Source organism: Scophthalmus maximus, chromosome 15 (genome assembly GCF_022379125.1).
Source record: "Scophthalmus maximus strain ysfricsl-2021 chromosome 15, ASM2237912v1, whole genome shotgun sequence".
NCBI lineage: Eukaryota > Metazoa > Chordata > Actinopteri > Pleuronectiformes > Scophthalmidae > Scophthalmus > Scophthalmus maximus.
In genome coordinates, this window is record NC_061529.1 from 7,435,298 (window position 1) to 7,452,321 (window position 17,024).

The 17,024-nt window shown below is 42.0% G+C and overlaps 1 protein-coding gene across 5 annotated transcripts in view; it reads left to right on the forward strand.

Moving 5' to 3' along the window:
* Positions 1-17,024, forward strand: part of myo10l1 (myosin X, like 1) — a 39,820-nt gene continuing 22,796 nt past the window's right edge. For 2 of the 5 annotated variants that reach the window (XM_035610001.2, XM_035610003.2), the window contains exons 1-2: positions 3-478; positions 10,710-10,808. In XM_035610001.2, the coding sequence (XP_035465894.2) occupies positions 458-478; positions 10,710-10,808 (120 nt within the window). In that variant the 5' untranslated portion in view covers positions 3-457. Of the gene's footprint in view, positions 479-10,709; positions 10,809-11,409; positions 11,820-17,024 lie in introns of those variants that run through there. The other 3 variants (XM_035609999.2, XM_035610000.2, XM_035610004.2) reach the window with 3 other exon arrangements.

A 17,024-nucleotide genomic window follows, 5' to 3' on the forward strand; every position in this document is an offset into this window, starting at 1 on the left:
GACTGGTCCTCTCTCTCAACCCCACGCACTGCACTCGCAGCCCATGCAACGCACGCACGCACGCACGCACACACACACACACACACTTGAACACTGAAACGAGGCAGACCTGGGAAACCGGCGCGCTTCAATTAGCACTCCTCCAGCGGCTCCCCGGCGTGGACACTTTTAATATTTCATCACAGCCCAGCCTGGATTTCCCCCCCCCCCATGTGGCTCCTTTGCGCAAAGAGCCCGAGCGCTGCGGAGGTGCGTGTTCGAGCCGCCGAGCTTCTCCGGGGGACGAACGTGGACGCTTGGTGAATGGGAAGCGCCGACGCGGAGACATCGCCACCTTCCCCCCATCTTGACGGGCACGCTCGCCCTTCCGTCGGCGAGATTTGCGCACACGACACCGGAGCCGGTGTGCGCACTGTGCGGGGCCGGGCGCGCGTCGTCTGGGAGGAGTAGGCGAAGGATGGACGCGTTTTTCACGGAGGTAAGCCACGGGGAATGTGTGTCACTGTTGTTGCGCTAAACATTAATGACAGATTACGCGTTGACAGCCTCGGTTTGCGCCGATGCACGACCTAAACTACGGGGTTTTTATCTCTTTGATCCACATCCTCCGGCTCGGTTGGGGCAGGTGTTGCTCTGCGCCTGTCGACTGGAACCGTGTACCTGGCCGCCCCCTTGCTGCAAAAACCACCAGGAACAGGCCCGTCTCACTACGTGGTCACCCGTGTATCGATTGGAAATAAACGAAGCCCTTGTTATTTTATTATCGCTGCACAGCATCGGGGCCTGTGTTGCCACCGGCTTGGTGAATTCATGCAGAGCAGAATCGAGCGCATAAATTGGCCAAACGAGAGCTGACACGGTCCTTTGCATCCATAAGGCTCGCTCTCGGATTAAAGTCAATCTGTTAACGGAGGCTAGAGACCGTGTTCCCATTCAGCTCTCTGGACTCTGCGGTGTGCTGTGAACGGGATGGAGCGGGGAGGTGTGGGTGGGTATGGGCCGGTACTCGTCTGCGGGAATTGAGGAGGGGGTGGAGGTGCAGGAGGGAGGCTATCTAGAAAGTCCAAGGCGGATCAGAAGCAGGATGAAGGCTATTTGTGCATGTGTGGATGGGGTAGTTGAGACAGGAGGGATTTAAGTGGCTAACAACTGGTATCATGATGGAATATGAATTAAATCAGAGGTTATTAATTCGCCCTTCTGTCCATTCTTCCACTGCCTGCTGGGGAAAGAAACCCATTTAGCATCATTGCACTTATTGGACAAACAATTCTCATTCAAGACAGATGTCAATCTAGATCCAGAGTCACGTCCAAGGCTCTTCTAATATTTCTATATTTCCCTTCCTATACCTTGATTCCTTTGTCACGCACTCCAGCAACACGTGCACACAAACTCAAACAATCTCATGAAACGCCGTCTTGTCCACCGATTTTGATGCCAATATCCGTCCACTACAAGCTGCTTATCCTCCTCCGTCTTTATAGTTAATCTGATATGGGTTTTAATGGCTCTCACCATTGGGAGTGATGTCATGCCATTTTTTGGTGATTGGTTGTGTTGGAGTATGTGAGGGCCACGGTGAGCGCCGGTGTCGATACAAGGCCCTGCTGGGGAATACAGCATTGATAATAACAATTAAAACAGGTAAATGACTGCATGACTTAACTATGACAACCCTTATCATCATACAGCAACAGCGAAATGCTACAACCATATCTCCTGCTCCATTTCCCATCAGTCTGTGTGCAATAAATTGATCATACCATTGATTCTCAGACCACCACATAACCAACCCCGCAGCCCTACACAGCACAGCCTCTGAAAGCTATTGCGAGACTTGAAAATGGAGTGACTTATTGAGTTACATGTTCAGGCTCGCAGTCCTGATGCCCAGAAATATGACTTCATGCAGTATGGGCATTGAGTAATCCATCCTCTAGGGAGATGTCTGTCCAACATCCACTTAGTTTCATTCCTCCGCTGTCCTGATCACTCCATACCCCTCAATCTTACATCCCCGCAGCATTCCTCCATTTGTCGCTCTATCTTTCCTTTAAACCAGAGAGTGAACAGCTGACCCCTCTCCCTGTCTCTCTCTCAACCCAGGCAGAAAACATGATAGCTGGCCGGCCAGCCAAGCATGAAATGTCAGGTGGCATTACACTACTGTGTAATCCCCTCATTTTTGAAAATGGTTGGTTGTAGAATATGGTCGTTGTAGAGACATTGAGTGATCTAAATAAAAACAAAACTCAATCCTTTTCTGGTTATGGTAGTTGAAAAAAAAACAACATTCATTACCAACAACAAAGTGTTTGAATAGGATGCTGAATTATTGTATGACATTTTCTTTTCAAACCTCAAACTTGGCAAAGAAGTGATCCATAAGAAGATTGCAGTATTTAATCTCTTTAATCTCTTTCTGATCAAATGTAATCTATTGGGGGGGGGAACTAAATATAAAGCTTTAGTACCACCATACAGTACGTATACCTTGACTGGGTTGTATCAGTTATTCTTAGGGGCCTACTTCACACTAGTTCACAGTGCCCCAGATCGGAGCCAAATCGCCATTTGATTGGCAGTCGTGAACTCTTCATACACGCGATTCAAGAGGCTCGCCAACACGTCGCCGCCCCAGACTAGATTTCTAGCAGGCTTAATATCTAGACAAGTCAATGACAATTCAGTCTAAATGAGTTATATGTTAACAAACTAATGCTAGCTTTGTCACTTGGTTCAGTTGGCTAAGTACAGTGGTCCAAAAGGCTGAGACCACTTGGGAAAGTGGTCTCCATACTGTAGTCACAACTGGAAGTTACAGTACTGGGTGTAAATATTCAGCAACAAATAATCTCTGCATTAAAAATAGTTCTATGCAATCTGTTTTAATTTTGTGATCTCCACTTGATTAACATTTTCAGCTTGAGAACAGGTGGTGCCACTGACCCATGGCTTAAATCATGACTTAATTTTACTGCTCAAAATGCCCCCCCCCCCCCCCTACATTGTTAGCTGTATTTAGAACCACATTTCGTGAATTATCCAAACACAGTACTGCACTGTAATTACTTTTAAGCACTTCTAGAATTCAATTAAAGTAAACAGAGCAGACAATAAAATGGGTGAGAAGTCCTACACCTGCACAGACAATGTGCAATGTGGATTGTGCGATATGATTGTGAGATCGAAACCACAAGAGCTAATTAATAGACCTTGCATTGATTTGTTTTCTGCATAGAATAGATTGCACAGTGTAGTAGTAGTGTTGTGTCTTTATTCCTTCTTTCTTTTCTTTTTCTCCTCATACCTTAAGGAGGATCTCTTTTAGAAGCTACATGAATCTGGAAACTACTAACCTTCTAGATTCTGTGTTCAGATGACGGCAGCGTAGTGTAATGTCTGTGTGTGTGTGTGTGTGTGTGTTTGTGGGGGGGAAAGTAGATGACATTTGGTCTCAGTGGTGAGATTTTGTGTTTGTTTTGGTGTTGCTGATAAGTTTGGACAGGAGTACAGGTGATAACCAGGAGACAGACAGGTGTGAATTTTAGAGAGAACAGCTTTGACGAAACAGTGACACATTATCTCAAACCTGCTGTCATCGTTGTTGTATCATATCAACCTGTATATATTAGTCCAGTCTTTGCCCAGCTTTCTCCTCTTTTTCCTCTTCTTCGCTCAGACACTCATCGGCTGTAAATTATCATTTACAACTGCATTTTGTTGAGTGGCGACTACACACCATATTAAGAACATAGTTACAGTAAAAAGCAGTGAAGTTGCTTTTTCAAGCAGTGAACTTGAGCTACATTAAAATATTAATCATCTGGATGCATTCTGTATGGCTGCTTGCATATAAGCTGTAAAACATTCATGCAAACACAGCAACGTCAAAGCTTCTTACATGTTTGTAATTTTTGTTTTGCAGCTTAAACAGCAGTAGGAACATGCAGTTGTTTCTTTTGCGCAATGGATGTTGACATATAAAGCTTTGGGGTAAAAATAGCAGAGCCATGTCCATAGATTGTCGTCCAAATTATGCAGGATTTTGTATGAAGTGCATACTGCGGGAAGCTTTTTCAGCAGAGGGAAGGTAACAGTCATTGGAGATGTGTGACCTATATTCCAAACACATTTGTTCTGCTCAGGAGCTGCATCAGCTTTGCTTCTCTCTCTCTCTTCTCTTTTCCCTTCCCTCTGATGCTCTCTCTCCCTGCGGCCACTCTCTTGGTGCTCAGCGCTGTTCTCCACCGATGTCTCTCTCCTCCTCCTGGCATTTTTCCAGCTCTGTCTTTCCTCTACTTCACATCTCCTCCCTTTCCTCCTGTCTCACTCTCCTAGTTGTTCTGCATTCGTAAATTTGAGACTTAAGCTCCGCCTCAGTGAAAATATATTGAAGCTATTCTACTGTGAGTGTGAATGAAACAACATCTCCAGGAATCCTATGCTTCTCTTAGTGCAGCTATGAGGGAGCTGGGAAATATGACCAAACATATTTATTTTGACAACAGTAAACAACAATGAGTGCCAATCAAATCATCCAAGATGAGATGATGTCTTTTTTTCCATCAGCAGTCTAAAACTCCAAAGTATTCAGTCATACAAAGCACAACAAATGAATATTGTAACAACTGAAAAGATTTTTAGGGCATTTTTGCAACGAAATAACTTCAAATATAGTTTTTAATTAATTAAATTTTTTTCAAACATCTAAAACACCCACCTTTTCCCACCTTGTGTGCTGACAAGTAAGTTTTTTTCATATACTCCATATTTCTATAAATACAAATTTACAAATCACAAATGTGGCTCACATCTTGGCTCAAAAATCTACGATATCCAACAACCGACAAAAAACATGTAAAACAAACCAATACATACATACATGAAAATACATGACTGCATATCCCAAAATCCTCAGCACCTGAACACTGTCTCCCAGCATCCACCTCTGCTTCGAGGAGAGAGGCTGTTTCCATGGCGCCCTGTTTCTACACTGTTGCCAGGGTGCCAGGGGGTGGGGGTGTGTGACTGTAGTTTAATCCAAGATGAGAGAGAATTTGATAATTAGCAGACTTCTCAAAACTGGCCTTTAAAAGAGGATTTGCGCTGTAGAAACACTAACTGGCAAACACACATACGCACACATAAAATAACATTAAAAGCTGCTTCGATCTGCTACATTTATCCCTGCTCGTAATGTGGTGGCCGTCTCTGATCTGGTTTACTTTGGATAAATCATTCATGTGTTTGTTTTGGAATTCAGGGCAGGTTAAGAGGTTATCCGTCTAAAGCCTCAGATATTCCAGAACAACGGTGACGCTGCCAAACAGCGAACACGCTACACAGACTCATAGCCCTTCTGTATCTACAGTAACTGTGAGTGTGAGAGCTCTGGCCCGATGGCATCTCTGTGTGTGGGTTTGTGTGCTACATTAGTCAAATGTTCTCGCAAGGATAGAAAGAAGAGGCCATTTTGTTGGTTTTGAAAGGCTTTAAAAAGGAGCCATTTTATTTGTTAATTGTTAGTTTAAGTCATGACACTTCATGAGGTTTAAAATAAAAACATGTAATTCTTTTATAATGTTGCTTGTGGACAGCTAGGGGTGTAATCTATGATCATTTATTTGTTGATAATTGTTGATTGATTATTTTCTCATTTAACAGATTGATGGCTTTGCAAAAAAGACCAATTCCCAGAATCTAAGTTGATGTCTTCAAATGTTTTGTTTTGTCTGACCAACAGTTAAAAACCAAAAGATGTTCAGTTTACCATCATAAAAAAACATAAAATACTCACAATGACAGGGTGAACCTCGAAAATATTTGACAATTTTGCTTGTAAATCTTCTAAAGCTTAGGAATGGTGTTCCATCTTTGATTAAAAGATAATTATACTGAATACTTGAGCTAAAATCCATCTGTTTTTGATTTCAGCTGTAATCTCTTTCACTGACAGATGTGACTCATATTGTCAGGTGATCCCCCCATGTGCGCACACACACACACACACACACACACACACACACACACACACACACACGTCTGTACACAAACATGTGTTGTTGCTCCACTTCCAGCGGCCATAATCTTTTGAAAGCTTTTAATTTTATTATCACCTTTAATGGAATATTACTACAAAGGCAGGGCTGCACTAGAGAATAAAGACCAGAGAGCTAAATCGTAGTAATAAAAATTCCATCGTCTGCCATTTCCACCACGGGGATAGACACTGGGAGAACACTATTTGTTTTGTTGTTTTCACGCAGTTCCTTTTTGGCGTAAATTGAGTTGTAATTTTTCCACTAAAAAACGCGTCCAAGAGTGTAACATGGTCAATGCAAGTCTAATACGTGACCATCAGTCTCATAATAACAAGTTTAAGCCAACGATTTGTCAATTGCCACTTTAGGTATGGTGATGATAGGGCAAATTTTCACACAGAAGACATTTATAGAATTGCACTTTAACACTGTTCGCATGAATTACTTTTGTCTTTGTGTTTTGTGAATCTTAGTTTCAGGTGCTGTTTTAACTTTGGGATTCAGGTAACTGTTATCAATGAGTTTGGTGAATCTCACAGCCAGAGGTGGACAAACAGACACACACACACACACACACACACACACACACACACACACACACACACACACACACACACACACACACACACACACACACACACACATTCAAAGTCATCCCTAAATACACCCTTGACCTTTGGTCTCAAGAGGCCCTACTGTGTCCACCCGCCTCCATGCTGGTCATTAGTTATATTCCATTAGCTGGTGACCAGTCAGCTGTTTTTGTCATCATTTATTTAGCCGTGTCACGTTTGTGTCAGTCTGAGTCTTCCTCAAACTCCTATACTTTTAACTACTGGAACTTTTTTTTTGAGTATTTGTATGGAAATCAGATAACAAAGACTTAAAATATGTATTTTTTTGTAACATGGTGTATTGCTTTCAAATTGTTGTTTTTTTAATCTGCAGTTTGAAGTAACGTGTGTGTATGTGCCCGCAGACACTGACCAAATGTTTGCGACAAGGTTTTCACCAGTGTTAATCCAGGCGTGAGTGTCTCTCAGAGGCAGGGGTCCTTTATCAGAGACTGTCTCCAGGGCGAGGCCTCAATCAAATGGCACGGGCGTCCATGTGATCACCCGAGCATAAACAAAGCCTTTATCAGACTTCTCAGGCGTCCGGGGCCAAATACTCTGGGGATGCTCTTTTGTGTGTTCAGTGATGAAAGATTATTTGATGTTCAGGATTTTCTTAATACTTTTATGATTAACCATTTCCCTGGTATAATCAACCTCACTGCTTTATATGCTGCATAGAGATCTTGAAAGAGAAATATATTTTTGAGTTTATTATTATAAGAGTACACACATCATTTAATCATATGATTAAAATGTGTGCACACACTACCATGTATACTGTGCATTTGGAAAATATTCATACATCACACAATCATTGTCCTCATGTTCTACATCCTGATGCTAAAAATCCTGTTATATTTGAGATAAAATACTGAATTGGTTCTTTCTATTTTGAAATAAATGGTTATGGTAAGCATGATTCTGCAATTGTATCACCTCGCATTTCTCCTGAAACTGATGAATCTGACGTTTCCACAACAGCTGCCAGGTCTTTTCAGTTTAAATGAGTGGTGCTTTCACCCTGTCAGGTGGAGGGTTGACACATGTCTGAGAGAAGTTAAAGCTATAAACCATTTAATGTACTTTAAAACTCACTTGTAATGAAATATACTTAGATTAGACAACTAACAAACGGACAACTGCACTTGAAGCATGAATAAATGACTAATCTCAGCAAATAGCGTTTCTTTACCTGGATGTTTTGGTTTCCTTTTCCTGTTGGTTAGAGAGCGGGGTGTGAGATGGGAGGTCAGAGGTCGTGTTTGAGGGTAAAGTGACAATTGAGGAGAGTTGAGGTTTAATGGAGCTTGACAAAAAGATGATAGACGGAGCTGGAGGTCGGGGGATTGGACTGTCGTCCGGTTTGGATTTCATAGAGAACTGAAAGAGTGAGAGACGATAACTTTTCACACACTTTACAGAAACAGACCCAGAGTTTGTTGTCATGCATGGCCATTGCTGCCTCTCTGGGCCAGTAATAGATGGGGGGGAGGGGAGGAAGACGCCAAGAGGAGGGGAACAAGGGTGTTGGTGGGTGTGGGTTGTAATGCTGGCAGGTAGTTTATCACCTTCTGTCTCCCGTTTGCTGTTTTTGCCCCAGAGATTGCACATTGCTCAGGCAAAGTACATCGATCTGGGACTGGAGACCCATTTATTAAAAGGGGAGACAAGACAGAAACACGCAAGTACATTATACTCTGGTTTATGGAGAGCATATGGAGAAACTGCATAGAGAAAGAAGAGTTTTTATATGTTATGTGTTAAGGTGCCACGAGTGTGCTTCAGGGCCAGAGCTTAAGAACCAGTATTAGAGTTTTAAGTGGGGTCAGAGGTGGCCTTGTCAGTTAAAACAGGATGTAGTGAAGTACTGGTGAACTGTGTGAGCATAGAGACTTAGGCCTAAAGGGAGGTCATCAGGTCAAGTCACACTATCATCACCATTGTTAGGGTTCCGTGTGATGGAATTTGACAGGCCGATGAGTTTGAGTTAAGGAACGAGACAGGCAGAGAGAGAGAGGAGCGATGAGCGGGCTATATATAGAGAGTTGCTGAGGAGAGAACAACAGAGAGAGAGAGCAGAGGAGGCTCTTTAATTTTTCAGTTGACAGAGTGATTCTAGATGTTTGATGCTTGTTCATGCAAAGTAAAGAGGGAATTAGCATTAAATGCAACATGCAGTGAATTGCAGAGCTCAGACTCTGAGACTTTAAGTCTTCAGTAAAACAATGTTATTTGAAGCATTAAAACACAATAACACAATAATAATGTGCTCTAATTTGTTGACACTTTTTTGGGAATGCATATGGAGTGGATATGTCAGTTAATATAACATTACTTAAAATGATGTAAGTGAATGTTAGATTGTCCTTGAGTTTTAGTTATATATTTTTCTGTTTTTTTAATTCTGACAGTTGCTTTGCATTTGTTTATCAGTTATTTCAGCAAGTCTTCTGTTTGCTTATGTGTTAGACAGTTAAGACACTGTTATGTCTTCCTGTTAGGTACTTCCAAAGTCCTCAACAAATCCTTTGAAATATATTTTATCATATGTTTAAAATGGAAAAAGAAAGAAAAAAGAAAATAAGTACTATATTCCAAAGGCATTCAGACATTCCCTCCCCTAAAACTTACCTTGGGATATATCCAACAGATTATGGTATACTGTGTGTGTGTGTGTGTGTGTGTGTGGTTGTGTGTGTGTGTGTGTGTGTGTGTGTGTGTGTGTGTGTGTGTGTGTGTGTGTGTGTGTGTGTGTGTGTGTGTGTGTGTGTGTGTGTGTGTGTGTGTGTGTCTGTGTGTGTGCGCGCGCGCGCGTGCGCGCGTGTTCTGCCTGGTTAACTCCATATCCTGGGGTACAACTCTGGTTTTTCTATTATCATCTTTGTGTTTGTGTCAGTATGAGTGCAAGAAAAAAGGCAGAAAGAGACCAAATAAGAGAGAAAAGGAGTAAAAAAAAGAACAAGATAAAGGTTGTGAGGCGATGCTTGGGGGTGTGGGACCATCTGTTGCTAAAACCAATCATTTCTATCCCTCCCCTGCTGCACAGTTCATTCAGTTGCACACATCTGGTGTCCTTTCAGGCTTCTCCTCAGCCAGCACATTTAAATAGTTATGTCAGGAAACTTTCTTCTTCCAAACAAGATCGTTAACTCATTGTCAATATTTCAGTACTTCTCCAATATACGAGCGCTTGAATTAAAACTTTAACCTGACAGACACAGGTGAATGAAATAGTATTGGAGCTGCAGTTGTATTCTTTATTGTTTAATCAATCATGCTGGACTGTAAAATGTCAGAAAATGGTGAAAGAAGCCCATCAAAGCCCCAGGTGACGTCTTCACACGTCTTGCCCTGTTGACTGCCTCTTATTCTTCTTCTACATTGGTTTCATTCTATGTTCTTTCTTCTCTCCCTTCACGGTTATGCTGTGCCCCTTTTTAGGGGTTGGAGGTCAGAGGTCAGTGTTTGTGTGAAAGAGGGTTTTGTCTGTGTGAAAAGGTCCAGGAAGAGCACACTTCCTCTGACCCTGAAACAACCCGCCAAACCCCACCCCACCTTACTCCCCCCAAAACATATCTTCACCTCTTTACCTTAAAATTCGATGATTTACATAATGGGGACATGCCTTTTAGTCCCCATATGAAACCAAGTCCTTATTATGTGAATGTGTAAGCAGGTTTAGGTCCCCACAACAGGAGTAATATAAACACACACATTTCGAGCACTGTTGCTTCCCCTTGATAGACAATCCAGATGTTACAGTCTTTGACACCCGTTAAACACATCTGTGTCATCTGTCTGTGCACCCATGCACACTCATACAGCAAAGCACTGGAGGAACTGTACAGTAGTTGACTGTTACATGTATTAGGTGATGGTTACTAATGGTACTAATACAAGTATTCTAATACTTAGCAGTACATAAAACTGAGGACCTCCACTTTGGTCACCAGAGGGTTCATGACTTAATGTAACCAGATGCTTTATTTTTGTACACATTGCAATGCATAACTTCACCTAACCTGTTTGTGTCTGTGTGATCCAGGGGGCCCGTGTTTGGGTCCGGGAGAAGGAGCAGTTTGTTCCCGCCACTGTAAACTCCTGTGGGGATGGAACCCTTGTGCTCACAACCGACTATGGAGAGGTAAGGAATGTACACAAACACACTCGCACTGCCAACGTCATCTTTTAATGCAGCACATTTACCAAGTTCTAATACTGCTATTACTGCATGAAGGGAAATGGGGCAACATATATGGTCAGATATCTTAAAAAAAACTTTTTTGAAAAAGTTTTGGTTGCATTTTATTATAGAGTTGACTCTAGAGAGATGGCAGGAAACAGTGGAAGAGGAAGAGATGGAAGGCCCCGCAGCTGGATTTGAAAATTTTGTTGTGTATGGTCTTAAACCCCAAGGCTATAAGGGTGTGCAAACTAAAAATTGAATACAAATTGTTTGTCGCATACAGAGAGGTTTGTGTTTAGTGTGATGAGCCAAACTTTAAAAGTTTGCAGAATGCCATTACTTTTTTTTATTTGAGGTGATGAACTGTTTATTTAGCAAAGTCTAAATGGATCAGACAAATGCAAATGTTCTTCAAACTGAAAACACATTTAATTAGTTTAAACCTGACAAGAGAAGAAAACAGCCAAAGTTGCAGCAGTTTCTTATGGTAGGTCCTCTGGCCTGTGCAGCTGTATACACCTCAAGGTCAGAGTGAAGGTGAAGCAGCTGTGCAGGTTCATCTTCTCTGTGGGAGCCAAGTTACATTTCGACATTTTTAGTTTAAATAAGTGCAGTCTATATCTTGTTTAGTGCTTCATGATGATTTCAGAACAATGTTTGGTAAAGGCAGCAATATTTAAGTTTCTGCTAAAAAGGTGAGCGTGTTACTGTCGCTTTAAGATAAATTGCTCTCAGCATGGCTTTGAAGTTGATTCGTTCAGTTAACGCTCCGGCAGCGGCTGAGCCGCGCGGTTTTCTTACCTTAGTACACTTTTACTGATGACTTGGCTTTGGATACTCCTGTAAGAAGTTTTTCCGATTACAATTCGTGTACGCGAGTTATTTCAAGGCAACTGATGAGACTCAACTCCCAACATGGACACAAAGGATTTGAAAACACAAAGAAGAACGACGTACAACAAACCCAAGGTACCGTGGTTGTGAGTAAAGTTGATCTCAGGTCAGGTGCTAATAAGCTGACAAGGGTCAGATATCTTCGTGTGCAGTTTCTCGCTGCAGCCATGCTACTGCCTGGACAGTAAGTGACAGAGTTATTTTACATGAAGCCAGTTACCTTATCAAAAATGGAGCACGGAAATGAAGATACAGATACAGTTGTGGCAACTAAGGCGATGGGAGTTTCAGTTACAACGCGCCATTAGCTCACGGAAAGCTAAGCTTGCTCAGCTAACAGGCTAAATGAATCAGATACGTCAACTAATGGACGACGGTGGTGATAACAGCCTAACGCTAATTCCGACCAAATCAGTGGAGTTTGAAGAATTCTGTGAATTAAAGACCAGTGTTAAAGGGACATTTCAACAACTTTCTGAGGAAGATATGTTCAAGGATCAAACTAACTGGTTCGAAACCAAGGCTGATTTAAAGCTTTAAAGATTTCGCAAAGAAGGCTATGGTTTGGATAGCTCAGCTAAGCATTGTAGAAGCTACAAAATTCAACGAAGAGGCGAAGCAATCAGACAGTGTTTCCAGTGCCTTCCACCTTAACATGTTGGTCTTGCTTTAACAAAAATTAGGATCTTGGACGAGTTTGAAGGGCTTCGTATCTCATCCAAAGCATGATGGAATGAACTCTTACTTGGGTTCCAAGCATCCCTCACTCACAGACAGGCAAGTGATGCAGAGCAGTCATTGCAACTACTCAGCCACAAGAAGCAATACCAGAGACCAACACTTTACAAGGTGTTGCTGAAATGCTTACGAAGCAGCAGAGACATGCATCTCTGCCTTCTCAGAACATTCCCGTGTTCAAGGGAGACCCACAAGAATATCGGCTGTTCATCAGGGCATTCGAACATGGAGTAGACTGGAACAAGACAGAGAGCAACCAAAGACCGCATCTCACAGCTTTGCCATCAGAGACATTGGGTTGGTCGTCGATGACTCGGCACCACTCAACTCCTGGGTCATATGAAAGTGTGGCTTTGAAGTTAGTTAGTTCAGTTGAGGCTCAAGCAGCGGTTTTCTTACCGTAGTACACTTTTCTGATAAGGAACTCTTGGTTTTGGATACTCATGTAAGAACTCAAGATTTACAAACTGTGGAATAAATATTTTTGTGTCATGTGGAAGTTTTTCCTATTACAATTTGTGCACAAAAGTTAATCCAAGGCAACTAATCATTCTCCATGCATTGATCAATTCAAAAACTGCTGTTCATGATGCTCCACTTCCCTGTGCCCAGTTCCTTCTCCTCCTTGTCCTCCTCATACATATGCAAAATTCATCTCTGACATACATTCAGCCTCCAGAGGAGAGCGGGAATAGATGTAGAGCATTATGGAGAGCACAAACGCACGTGCTTGTTTCAGGATGTCAAATGTCAGCAATGTCGCCTGTAGTTGCTCTAAAATGGCAAAGCCAGACACCCATCCTGACCCCAAACCCTTTAACACCGCACCCCCAGCCAAAATAATGGAATTGAATGTTTAAATCTCATAATGAGTATGTGTGCGCGACTGCGCATGCATGTGCTTATCTAATCTGTATCAGAGCAAGGACACACATTGCTCTTTGGATTAAACATTTTTTTTATGTGTTTCACACAAACACACACACACACACACACACACACATGCGCTCCAGTTGGCAGCATTTAGATGGAGCTAATAATAGACTTGGCTCTTATTGCCCGAATTCAAGAGTCTCCATTTATTCCCCCAAAGAACATCCTCATCTATCCTCCTCTCACAGCTGTACAAAGAAGTCATGTTCCGTGGGCTTTTCGAAACATAAAAGGACAAACGCTGCTCTAAAAGCATTGTCCTGTGATGCAGCTTTAGCTCGGGGTTCCTTTTCGGGGACACGTGCAGCAGGGACAGACAGGCATTTCTCAAAAATAGAGGATTGGTTATGGGAGCAGGCATTCTCTTTGCTATGGATTATGAATGGCCATAACTTTCCCAGCCCCCATCTAGCTCCCCCTACCTCCCTCAGCCCTCCATCTCTGCTAGCTGTTGGTGTTTAAATGTAAGCTTTGCAGGAGGTGGTGAATATTTGAATGGAAAATCAGCAGGATAGGGGGCTTTACCCTGGTCTGACCCTTGCGAACAGACCCAGGACGAGGAACCGCATCTCCCCCTATTGATCTGCCACGTTTCCCCCTGATCTTGGTCAAAACTATTGTTTTTTATTTCAGTGACCACAGCTCAGTGACTCACTGAAGCATTTTGAATAACACAGCTAAAAATGACAAAGTAGGATATATAAAACAAGAATTATTCTTTTCTATCTCAGTTTCTCATTATTGCTTCTCTGTCACTCCGGTTCTTTAATCTACAGACCCTGACCCAGTTGGCCACATTACCAATTCTGTATTACAAACGCTGTTGCTGCAAACTTATCATGTTAAATCAGCACAACTCACAACTACCAAGGGTATATACAACCCAGTCATTCATGCTTGACTTTACCTTGCTTTTTCACAATTGGGTTTTCATTTAACAATATTTGAATACTGAGTAACTGCAGTATTACTAATATAGAACCGATCCTTTAAGTTTAAAATTATAGGCCGTGGCAGTTTAGGGCACTTCTGTTTGATTTAGTGTTCCGATGTGAGTTGTTTGACGTCGTGTTGGTGTGTCCCAACCTTCAAGCCAACAAAACCTCTAAAAGTCACTTTCTACCATTGTCATTCCAGAGATGTCAGATGTGTGTTGCTTACTTGATTGGATGGGAACCTTGAATTGCTTCAAAACAGATCTCCCAACTTTTATGACCCCTCTGGTTCTGCTATTTATGCCAGTTTGGTTGACAGTGGCAGCAGGACAGACACATCTGACACAGTGAAACTGGTAATATTCATTTAATTTTCTTGTATCTGCAGCATTGTTTTTTTAACAGTCACTACCTGGAGCTCACGACCATAAATGAGGGTTGGAGAGTTAAATTGCCTGGTAAATCAAGATCTAAACCAATCCCCTTGGATTGGTAAAATCCCAGATCATGCACAAATATATCATCCATGATCCAAGGTCTTACTTTTCCCCTTATATCTGTATAACTTGCTGTGTAGAAAAATACGATTAGATTAGATCAGATTAGATGAAACTTTAATGAACCTGTGGTGAAACTAGGTCAACAAAGAACTGCTTATAGATAGAAACAGAACAAACAGATTGTATGGAGGATAATACAGTGAAGGAACATGAATGAAAACTAGAAGTAGCCTTGATAAAACAGACCACCTGCTAGCTCATGAGAGGTTTTTGCAATATTCCTAATTTATGGATGTAATTAATTTCGATGATGTTAGATTTAAGCCAGGAATTAATATATGCTTAAAAAAGTGTATGATCTCGTCGGGTTTACTGATAATTTCTCTTGTTGCAGCAGGATTGTGATGTGGCCTGTATGAAATTACAGCTGTAACAATAACTCATATATCACACATAATAGTTCACTGAATATTACATTTTTCTAATCGAGTATTTATATCCAGACATGTTCTGGCTGTTCTATGTCTGACAGAGCTCTTCCTGGTCTGGTTGCTGTGGATTCAGTCACAGCGTCAGTCATTTTTTTTCATAGGTTATACATTTATTGTGATGTTTTAATGTATACCTCCATTGGACACATGTTCATCCACATAGGAACGTAACGGAATATACAGTGTGTAGACAACGCATGAAGTCCACTGCGCGCGCACACACACACACACACACACACACACACACACACACACACACACACACACACACGCTCAAACATGGACGCATACACACTCGGAGGTGACGTTTGCGATGAGTTATGGACAATGTGTGTTACTTGACCTGGATTTCAGTAGCTAGCGTGAAAGCCGCAGTGAGAGCTCACGCGAGCACAGAACATGCTGCAGGGATGCCTCTACCCCTTCTGTGCATGCAAAAAAATGACTACGTACTTGGACACTGACACACACACTCGAATGCGCCTAATGAATTGTGCCGAAATGTTTTGCCGGATTCGACAACGAGACAAGCTTATGTTGCAGTGTGATCTCCTGACCCACATTCCCCTTCACAGTTTCAAATTTCTAACCCTCTGAGGACCTTGTAGTTACTCATCTCCGTATCATATAATGAGATTAACTGGACTCTTTCAAACTGGCACACAAAAACACAGAGACACACAAACATCCACTATACTGTCACACACACAATATCTGTCTCTGTCTGTTGCTTTCTGTCCGTCTCTCATCTTCCCTGTCTCTTTGCTATGTCCCTCGTCGCCAGTGATCCCTCTTGGGGTGGCATGAGTGTGATTTGCAAAGTCCTTCAGGATCATGGCGTATGAAATGTGTTATTCACTCTGGTGCTGAAGGGTGCTGTGGGGCAGAGAAGGTGTAGACAGAGTTAAAGCTTGTTGTTGACCTCTTTTTCTCAACCCAACTCTGTGATAAAAGAAACAGTAGAGCAGGGGCAGGAAAAGAGGTATATGTTGCACAGGTCTGGAGCCAGTTTTAACTGAGCCTAAGCTCAACCCTAACCCTATTTCCACGGATGTTAGTGTGCTGGTTGGTCTCTCCACCATTTTGGAAAGAGTGGATTGGACAGATTGACATAGTCCCAAGATGAGGAATCCTACCGACTTTGTTGATCTGCTGACTTTCAGGTAGCTACATCATCAGGTTGAACATTTAATTTGTAATTTATGACCATAATAGTGAGCATATTAAACTTTTTTTAAATTTTTTTCAAACTTTAGCATTATTGTAGTGAGCATGTCAGCACCTACCTACAGCCTGTACAAACAACGTTTGCCTGTTTAATGGCTTTGCACCAGGCAGATTTTTCCAAAGGATTTTACTCAGCCTCTTAATTGATCGTGGGTATGTTTTGGGTTTAACGTGCAATAAACCAATCAGAGTGCCAACTCCCATTACCTTTAAAAGCCTGGCACGCTTAAACCTTAGCCTTTGCTATTACAAGGGCATTTTTGCCAGGTAGTAAAGGGGACATTTCTTCTCAGGGAAAATTGATATATGCTCGTGCACATAGTTAGTACATGAGCAGACAGTATGCATGTGGCATGTAGAGTGTAGGTTCATATTTCTATGATTTCAATGAATACTCTGTTAAATATTTTGATTTTAGGTTGTCACATGTATTTATGATTTTTATAATACCTCATC